Consider the following 10,615-nt stretch of genomic DNA (forward strand, 5'->3'; position numbering starts at 1 on the left):
TCCGTATGCCTGAAACTACTCCAAGAACAAGTGTGGATTGAGAGAGCTCAAAATCGGGACCATAGAGGGACCAATTGCCGGCACGGGACTGGTTCTGAGCACTAAACACACACGGAGTGGGACAAAACATTTGGACAGAGAAGAAACTTATATGCAATTACTATTTTTTTTTATCCTGTGATTGTAACTTTGTATGCGGGGATATGTTGAACTATAACTAAATACTGCACTTAGAAAAGATCCCTTGTGTCTTTGCGCTTTTATTTTTTACTACAGATTTCTATATATTTGGAGTGGGAGTACTCCATTACCAAAAGCTGCAGAGCAGGGAAGTGAATATTTTTGAAATAAGCGGTGATCCCCATAACATTCAAGAGTGCTGCTGGTGTTAAATTGGTGTTTTCATGGGGCTAGAAATATTGTCAGTTTCCCAGCTGCCCCAGTCGTGTGACTTTTGCTAAACTTCAGTCTCTCTTTACTGCTGCACTGCGAGTTGGAGTGACATAACCCCCCTTCCTTTCCCTTCCCAGCAGCATAACAACAGAACAATGGGAAGGTAAACAGATAGCAGTTCCCTAATACAAGATAACAGCTCCCTGGTAGATCTAAGAACAGCACTCAATAGTAAAATCCAGGTCCCACTGCGACACATTCAGTTACATTGAGAAGTAGAAACAACAGCCTGCCAGAAAGCAGTTCCATCCTAAAGTGCTGGCTCTTTCTGAAAGCACATGACCAGGCAAAATGACCTGAGATGGCTCCCGACACACCAATATTATAAATAAAAAAAAAATACACTTGTTGGTTCAGGAATGAAATTTTATATTATAGAGTGAATTATTTGCAGTGTAAACAGTGTAATTTAGAAATAAAAACAACACCATAAACATCATGACAGAATCAATTTAAGCATGGCCGGACTGGCCTCTGGGTTACTGGAAAAAATCCCAGTTCCCCAATAAATCCCAATGTCCCTGGTTTAATTATTCACAGATTAATTACTGCATTTGCACTGCTGCTGGCCCACTACCTGTGCCGCTTGACAGTACTAGTTTTGCCCCTCTTGTCTGTCACCAACTCACCTCACATTGTGCACAAGACCACCATAGCCCTCTGCTCCCACTGCCACTCAACGGACTCCTGGGACGACAGACAAAATCAGAAGTGCTGACTGTTTGCTAAAAATATCCACTATGGGGCACGGCCTGCAGCTACAGTAGATGTGAAAGGATGCATCTCTATGAGCTACGCTCTCTGAGATCCTAAAAAAATCATATGCCTGATAAACAATTACAGAGGGCAAACATACTGCCTCTGAAACTGCCACAGCTTTGTTGGGCAACAAAAGGTCCATAAAAGCTCTTTGGAAGCAGCTATGACGCTTGAAAGGTACACTAGAGACACTAACAGGACCCAAGATGGTGCATCTTCCCCACTACAATGGCCAATGACCCTTCATTAACTCCAGACATGCCAGTAAGATCAATGCAGAAATGGATAGATTGTGCAAATGTAGCTGAGGTAATACTTTCACTCAGAATACCATCACCTATGTCTTAAAAATAAGAAAACAGGAATTGTACTGTAAATGCCTGGAGTTCCACCAGGCCACTCATAGCATGTTTTCTTAATGCTAAAATACCTACTACATTCTGATTTCAATATTCAAGACAAAAAAAACATGGACAAGAGATGGGCATGGTCATTGCTGTCAGAGTCTAAGGGGCAGATTTATCATCACCTCGAAATTTGAATAAAAAAGGACCAACCGAAATTTATTTAAAAAAAAAATTAACTTCAGTTGAATAGGCTGTATGCGAATGTTCGATTCGAATTTGGATCATATTCGATCGAATTCGAATCAAAGTATTTTCCAAAAAAAACTTATATTTTTCAAAGTCCACCAAATTACTCCAAATAGGTTCTAGAAGTCCCCCATAGGCTAAAACAGCAATTAGGCAAGTTTTAGACGAGGAATAGTCAAAGTTGAATTTTTTTGAAGAGACAGTACATGATAAATTTCGAAATTCAAATTTTCTAATTTTTTTCTAATTCGTTACGAATTTGGACTATTCCCTAATTGAAGAACACTAAAATTACCTCAATACCTTTATCAATTACCTTGATAAATCTGCCCCTAAGTGCACACAGTGTATATGTTTTTTTGGGGTTTGTAGAACACTATTATTTCACATTTACTTGGATCCAAATTCAGTAAAACATAAACGTAGCAACAAAAACACAAGTAAAATAAAAACAAGTAAAAAACAAGCAAAAATTTATATAGCAATTTATTTAGTATCTTTCCATTGATTAACAATGACATAGGGTGTTTTATTTCTGAGTACAATTAAATTTGATAGTAATACATTTTTTCCTAAAAGAGTGAATGAATTAACGAATTTCTAATATTCACAGTATTTTTTATAGTTTAATTTCTCTCCCAGCTTTGTCCCTGCAAGATGCTGTTCAAACTTTGCATCAACCTCTTTGCTTTGTGCTTCAGTAAAAAGATTTTTCCAGTCACCTATTTCTCCTAGAAGAAAGAAGAGCACAGTATAAAGCTTTCATGTGTATTTCTTGTCTTTTTTTCTTTAAGTTGTTAATGCTTTGTTTTGTTTGGAAGAATATTAGTGACCAGAGCTCACTGGTTTATTTTGTAACCATTTTACTTTGGAATATCATAGGGTTAAGGTGACCATGCAGTGGTCAAAACTCCTACAAATTATTTGAACTGATAAAAATGTATTGCATGCAAGTGTTATACAGTAGTATGCTATTTTATTCTACTGCTTATATTATCCTTTAACTAAACAAACTACAAACCTTTGCGGAAGAAAGCACTTCCTTGTTTTCCATGTGTGTCTTCTGAGTTGTCTTTCATAGATTTAAAGGTAGTTTTGTTTTCAGTCACTTTAAGTTGTTCCTCTGACAAGGAGAGTCCAAAGAAGTCAGCTATTTTTTTCAGATTCATAGCGTAATCCTTCAAGAAAGGAATGATATATAAATAAGAAAACAGGAATTGTACTGTAGAATCCAAAATAATCAGACTACCTCTATACCTTTGCACTAACATCATAATTTCTGCGCCTACTGTCGCTATGAAGGTCCTTCTGAGCTGAAACACATATATTCCTTAATTGTGCTCCATAGATTTGTGACTCGTTTATAAATGTTAACGAGTAACAGAAAGGTTAGAAATGAGGGGTTCTAGGCAATGCATCAAGGTTACGGCTATATACAGTAAATCAAGTATATGTATTTATCTGATAATTCTGGCACAGGAAAGGAGAACTTGTAGATCCTAAGGTGGTGGAAAAAGTAGTTTCTAAATCACTCCAGATGGAGATCTGTATTTGTAACCAAAGAGTATTAGGATTATGGAAGTGGTTGCAAATTTTTTTCTTGATGAATTTTTGTTCAAGTTAGAATTTGCTGCTTTATTTTCAATGGATTGGCATGAAATCAAATGTAATAATAATTATTTTCTTTTATTATGTAAACTGATGGGCTTCATTGTAAGTCAATATTTTGTTGATTTTGCTCGTACTGTTTCATTTTTAAATACCAATACACATAATTGGAAAAGGAAGTGGTTGGTTAGAAAAAATAAATGCACTAAATTGTTATTAAAGGGGACCCGTCACCAAAAAAAAAATCCTATTTTATCCTGTTAGTCAAGCAAAATGAACTTTAATTACACTATATACATTTTTTGAATCTTGTTTCCTTTGGCCTGGGAATTCATAATTATAGCAAGGAGTAGTGATGGGCGAATTTATTCGCCCATTTATTCGCCAGCGCGAATTCGTGGCGAATTTGCGCGTTTCGCCGCCAGCGAATAAATTCGCGAAACGCCCGTGAAAATTCGCGGCAAAAATTCTCCGGCGTCAAAAAATTTTTTTCCGAAAAAACGGACGCAGGCGCCAAAAACGGGCACCGGCGTTTCGCGAATTTCACTCGAAATTCGCACATTTTTCGGCGTCAAAATTTTTTTTTCCGAAAAAACGGGCGCCGGCGTAAAAAACGGGCACCGGCGTCAAAAAGAAGACGCTGGCACCGTTTCGCGACTTTTTCCGCCGTTTCGCGAATTTCGCTAATTTTTCGGCGAAGCGAAACGACGCAAATTCGCCCATCACTAGGAAGGAGGCAGGAGCCATTTTGTGGACACTGTTATTACGACAAGCCTTGCATCATCTCAGAATCTTGTTTGTGCACCAGAATGGGGGACCTGATGTTCATTCCCATGCCCTGGTTACACAATTAAATGGTATATTGAGCGGAGGAGTGCAGTGACATCTAGTAATTGTGGGGAGAGCAGTGACATCTAGTAAATGCTGAATGGAAAGTGAAAGTGAATGCCTGTTCTTAAGGCATAGAGGAGGGGCAGAAAATATTTGATTGACAGCTGAGATTTTTAAATGAGTTTACAACAGCGATGAATGTTTTAATAAAAAAAAGAATTTGGGTTTCATGTTTAATTTGAAATGGACTTTTATTATACAGCTTTTTATGTCTGGGTGACAGGTCCACTTTAAGTACTGACAGAGCTGTACAATATATATTTATAAGACATCACTAGTAGACACATACAAATGAAAGCCAATGGAAGAAAGTGAAAGGGCCCTGCTTGTAAAATCTTGAGTCTAATTAGTAAAGCAATTATGGATGCACCGAATCCACTATTTTGGATTCGGCTGAACCCCCGAATCCTTTGCGTGAGATTCAGCCGAATACCGAACCCTAATTTGCATATGCAAATTAGGGGTTGGAAGGGGAAAACATTTTTTACTTCCTTGTTTTGTGACAAAAAGTCATGCAATTTCCATCCCACCCCTAATTTGCATATGCAAATTAGGATTAGGATTCGGTTCGGCCGGGCAGAAGGATTAGTCTTAATCCGAATCATGCTGAAAAAGGCCGAATCCTGGATTCGGTGCATCCCTAAAAGCAATACGTTATTTGGTGGCTACAGCTGTCAGGATTACCAACCACTAGTCTTTAGGGTTGTAATGTCTATGCAAATCACACAGAAATCAACACTTACCAGTTTCATATCTTCAAATGTAATTGCCATAATATTTTCATCATTCATGTGCTCTCCCCATGCCAAATTGTGATCAAAAAATGACCCATAGCATACTAAAATCAGATGAAAACCAAATGAAGGACACATAAATTGTAATGAATTGACAAAGACTACAATAATTATAAAAGTTCTTGCTTTTATACAATTACTATAATATCTTAGGCAAAGGTATTTTTCAGTAAAGCTAATTCTACTTTTTTTTGCATTTGTGGTGTTGATCGCCATATTATATAGTGGAGAATTAAAGAAGGCTGTCTTTTTCTAAATGGTCAGAATTCATACCATACTGGTCTTGTTTATACATATTTTATTCTGCAGACTAAAAACTGCCCCTTACAGTTGCATTTAAAAGCATAAAGTAAACATCAAGTGGTGCTTATGTAAAGGGTATTGGGGTGTTCAGTAGATGATTTCCTCTAAAATGCAAACTCTCCATGCTGCATAAGGAAAGAACCGACACACCCAATCTGGTGCAAGTGGGAATTACCCAGCATATTTAACCAAATGATGAAGAAACATGTCCCCAAAACATTACAGGCAGGGTAATCCTCACTTTGCACCAGAACTGCTGTTCAGGTATTTTCCTTATACAGATTAAAGGGGGTGAATTCCCCCCCCCCCCACACACTATGCACCAGGTTATTAATTAGAAAAGGGGCCAGGGAGTGGTGGTGACATCTCAAAATCACTCTCCATGAAGGTACAAACAAATTGGGGAATAGGTAGCATAAACACAATTTCTTATGGGTGAGACAACATGTACCAGTATTAGATAACATAAAATCCTACCTTTTCCATTTATGTAATCATCAAAAAACAAATCCCATGAGTCATAGCTGGGAAGTACTGGATTATTATTACAGAAGTGAAAGTAAGAGACCGCTGTGTCTTTGGGATTACGAAGGATCAACAAGGTCTATTGAATGAGAAGCATACTGTTATTTTTTATTTAATTTAGGTACATTTGTACAATGTTTCACCTCAATGCAAATATTTACATTTTCCAACTGTACAATGAAATGGGAAATGTAAATATGTTACATATGTATAGCACAGGGCCAAGAACTGTGAAGAGACTTCTAATACAACAGGATTAAAAATATCCACATATCTTGTGATTTATTGCCAAAATTAGTTTTGCATAATATTTGTTTTAATAATAAACTATGATTTTTGTGAACATGCACATGAGCGGATGCCTCATGTCTTTCTACAGATTACAGGACTTGAAAATCCTTTCCTATATAACTTCTTATAGCATGATAGTTCCAAAAAATTGGTACAATAACAAAGTCGGAATCTCTTGCCTGTTGTATCTTGTATGTTCTCCATCCAGCCCATGGGCCAATCAAGAGAGCATACACGACTGGCTCATCTATGGCTGCTTAAATTCCAGTGGTAGTGAATGCTGTCTAATCATTGTGCTGTAGATATGTACTATATAAACTTGGAATGCTTTGAATCCAGGATTCGGTTTGGGATTCGGCCAGGATTCAGCCTTTTTCAGATGGATTCGGATTCGGCCAAATCCTTCTTCCCAGCCGCATGCATATGCAAATTGAGGGAATCCCCTTCCCACCCCTAATTTGCATATGCAAATCAGGATTCGGATTCGGTTCAGTATTCGTTCGAATCTTTCGTGAAGGATTCGGGGGTTCGGCCGAATCAAGAACATCCCTAATATAACCTATAATAAATGATGGTAATAATGCAAAATCTTTTCCTGCTAAATTAAGATATGCTGCCTGATTTAGCATGGAAGAGATCTTCAATTAAATGTAGCTGATCTACAGCTCTAACCATTCTATGAGTGCACTTACATAGTATGATCCCTGTGTTATGAAAAGATGGGATCTACAACTCATACAGAATGGGATTAAACTGAAATATTTAAATAATCATTGTGTGAATGGAACTGAATGTGTCATTTTCTAAAATGCAGATTAGTATTCACCCTAAATCTCTGGGCAAACAGGTCTTTGCATTTGTTACTATCGTTGGTGTAATTTTCATTATGTTCAGATGAGAGGATGCATTTAAGTAACCAATACAAGATTCCTTCTATGTTTTATTCACAAAAATGTCTTTTATACACGTAGGGGGTTATTTAAAATATATATAATATTATTATTTAATATATATAAGTGCACACTTGTGTGTGTATGTGTGTGAGTATAAGTACAGGTGTGAGTATAGATGTAGGATGATGAAGGAGATGAAAAAGGAAAAGCTAAATGTGGAGTGTAATGTGTGTGGGTCTGTGCAAGTGTTACCTAGTGATAAGTGCAGCAAATATAATGGGTGTCTCACAGGCGTTGGTAATAAAAAGGCCAAAGCCTCCCCAGCCGCTATACAACTTTACTTTTCCTTCATTATAGTCTCTTCACAATCACATTTTTTTTTTTTTTAAATGGGCGTTGGTCTGGGCAGTCTCCCCTTCAAAAGCCGCATATGCAGGTGGCGGGGGAGGATCTAGTCCACAGATTGAAACCAAGGTTTTATATTTTGTTCACAGGTAAACAGGTTAGGGACCATCCTATGGGGTTTACCTTGACGTGGTATGGCGGCTTACCAATTTTATGATCATAACTTTGTAACAAAAAACCCTGTTTTTCTTTTTTTAGACAGGGGATTATTGTATTTAAATATTTTTTTATATGGCCTTTGGAGTGCACCCACAACCCTCCTCTTGTACCACGTACTGGAATGCCCTGGTTATTTGTGTATGAGTTGGAATTGCATATTGCCGTTGGAAAATAAACAGAACTTTATTTTTAGAAGTGGTGTTACTTCTGCCATAGTACATTATGGGCCACCTGCCTACATGCAGAGCAACAATTAAAAGAGAGTGGGGTTTGAGACAGGATGGGGCAGAACTGGGGAGGTCAAGGGTACAGCCAAGGCCCTACCAAAATTAATCCGACCCTGATCCCAAGGGGAATCAATTTGCAGCTTAAATGAAAATATATAAAAGGGAAATTAAGGGAACTGAACAACATCAGTGAAGATAGAGTGGAACTTGAGACAGGATGGGTTAGAACTGGGGAGGTCAAGGGTACTGCTAAGGCCCCACCAATGATTAATCCGACCCTGATCCCAAGGGGGATGAATATAAATTATGTATTTGTCTGACGGTAAGCATGCAATTAAAGAAAAAGTAATTACCTTTACTTTCTTTTCCAAAAAAGACTTGGGGATGTCCTTATAATGCAAATGTGTTGCAAACAGTCTTGGGGAAGATGCTTCTTTAAGAATCTGATAATGTGACATGTACAGGTATATCATTATGTTAATGGACAGATTGAAACAATTTGATCATAATCATAGCAAGCTAACTTATTAATAAATCTGCCCTTATGAATTATTCTTTAAAAGAAAGCCATTCCAGAGGGGCCAATTTGGGTGTTTTTGAATAGATAAGCCTGATCTAACTAATAATTTAAGGGCACGGCTTTAAAGTATATCCCTTCAAGTGATATTTATAATATACAGTCTAATTTCTCAGCCTTAGCAGGGTTGTACTTATAGGGGTTGTAAACTTAAAAAATATAAACTTTCTCTGTATATTTATCTGAGAACTTTTGCAATATACATTTGTTTCCAATGTTTGTTGTTTCTGAGATATTAGAATTATAAGACACCATGTTTTTTTCTCAACTGAGATGAACCCCCACTCATCCCCATCACAGCTCCTTCCCATCACCTCCCTCACTCTTCACCTCACTATGGCAGGAGCGTTAAGGCCGGGGGCTTGCCTAGGACACTCCTTAGCTATGGCCTAGTGCTGGTATTTAACTTCCTATATTTTACTGACCTGTACTTTTTCTGGTTTTCCAAATTCAATTATAACGGGGTCTTTAGTGGGCTTTTTACCATTGATGCAAAACAACATTTCGTGTAGTATACCAATTACCCAATTTGTCCCTAAAACAAACAAAAAAAAAAACAACATGAACAAGGCACCAATATACAATATTCAGAGTTAATATATTATTTATAGAAAAGGCATTACTGCTGGTCGTTTCTCCCAGAATTCCTCTAAGTATTGGAAGTAACATCTTCTCATGGCAAGTGTAAATTTGCAGGCCTTTCTTGTGTCTGTGGGCCCTGCACCTTGTATGCAACATCAGCCCAGGCCAGGCTGACTAGCACAATGGCACAAGGTGCAAGTCACAGAGGCTGTTTGTAGGAGCAAATACCTTTGTGATTTGTTTTTTTTTTTTATTTGTGCAGTTTAGCATGAGATATATTCATACAGGAGCTCTAAACTATACAGTATCTTTCTGTAGGGGTTAAAGGAATTGTTCAGAGTAAAAAAAACTGGGTAGATAAACTATGCAAAATAAAAAATGTTTCTAATATAGTTAGGTAGCCAAAAATGTCATCTATAAAATCTGTAGTGACTGGATGTCTAACATAACAGAACAGAACACTACTTCCTGCTTTTCAACTCTCTTGGTTTCCACTGATTGGTTACCAGGCAGTGACTTGATTGGGGGCACATGGGTTATAACTGTTTGCTTTTGATTCTGAAGGATCAATCACAAACTCATTAAACAATCATGTCCCATGTGGCCCCCCCTTAAAGTCGCTGACTAACTCAGAGTTAGAGAGTTGAAAAGCAGGAAGTAGTGTTCTGACTATTATGTTAGACATTCAGTCACTCCAGCCTTTATACATTACATTTTTGTCTAACTATATTAGAAATATTTTTTTATTTGCACAGCCTATTTACCCAGTCTTTATTTTTACACCGAACTGGTCCTTTAATGTCCCTTTACACACTTACCACATTTTGGATATGTTACAATCAACAAATCATCCTCTCTGGCTTCAAAGGATTCCAGTGCTTGAAAAGTCTTTTCACTGCAAACACAACTGGGGTAGGAAATGTCCTTGTAAATCATTACCAGCTCTTCTCGTGTTTTGCTCTTAGCTTCTGCTGGAGCTCTCTTCATTTCTTCCAGGAATCTCTCCTGGCCTGATTTGCTCTCCTCTGTAGCAGACATTTTCTGTATCTGGAAATGTGCCAAGTCACAGAGTTGCTTCTTTTATAAGGGCAGGAGAGGGGTGTGTTTGTCTCTAAAGATTGTATTACATTAGGGCAGGGCCCTACTGTACCATTCACAGATTTTTTTCTTGTATAATATGTGTATTCTAGATCTTAACAAGGAAAAAATAACTACTCCCGCTTAGTATTTACTTCAGTTGCATCATGTTTCATTGGAAAAACTAGACAAAGTTTCTTTCTTTATTTTCTGTGTAAAATTCAGAATTTCAGGTTTTTTATGTACTCCAGGATACCAGAACATGAGTATCTGTACATAGATTTGATTCAAAATAGTACTGATACTGTTAGGTTAATTCAGCATTTAGTACAGGTAAAGGTATTTACAGTAAACACTGTATATATTGAATTGTAATTGCACTGCAATTATAATAGGCAATTTTGGCACAGGGTGAAAATCAACGCTCCTCCAAACAAAAATATCCAAAACTGGTTTCTGGATTTTTATAGTCAATTTT

At 37.3% G+C, this 10,615-nt stretch overlaps 1 protein-coding gene across 1 annotated transcript; it reads right to left on the reverse strand.

Moving 5' to 3' along the window:
• Positions 1-2,273: 2,273 nt before the first annotated feature.
• On the reverse strand, positions 2,274-10,098 carry sult6b1.1.S (sulfotransferase family 6B member 1 gene 1 S homeolog). The gene is made up of 7 exons (XM_018265226.2): positions 9,879-10,098; positions 8,904-9,013; positions 8,255-8,344; positions 5,879-6,005; positions 5,048-5,142; positions 2,827-2,983; positions 2,274-2,536 (listed from the first exon to the last, which is right to left on the reverse strand). The coding sequence occupies exons 1-7, from the start codon at positions 10,096-10,098 to the stop codon at positions 2,406-2,408; spliced, it is 930 nt and encodes a 309-aa protein (XP_018120715.1). The 3' UTR covers positions 2,274-2,405.
• Between the last annotated feature and the right edge of the window lie 517 nt (positions 10,099-10,615).

Source organism: Xenopus laevis, chromosome 5S (genome assembly GCF_017654675.1).
Source record: "Xenopus laevis strain J_2021 chromosome 5S, Xenopus_laevis_v10.1, whole genome shotgun sequence".
NCBI lineage: Eukaryota > Metazoa > Chordata > Amphibia > Anura > Pipidae > Xenopus > Xenopus laevis.

Bases quoted from the DNA above. Each gene is read 5' to 3' on its own strand.
- sult6b1.1.S (XM_018265226.2), bottom strand. From the start codon at position 10,098: ATGTCTGCTACAGAGGAGAGCAAATCAGGCCAGGAGAGATTCCTGGAA. The intron at 6,006-8,254 runs GTAATTACTTTT...CTCATTCAATAG, and splicing joins TTTTGGAAAAGAAAGTAAAG to ACCTTGTTGATCCTTCGTAA. The intron at 5,143-5,878 runs GTAGGATTTTAT...ATCTGATTTTAG, and splicing joins TGATTACATAAATGGAAAAG to TATGCTATGGGTCATTTTTT.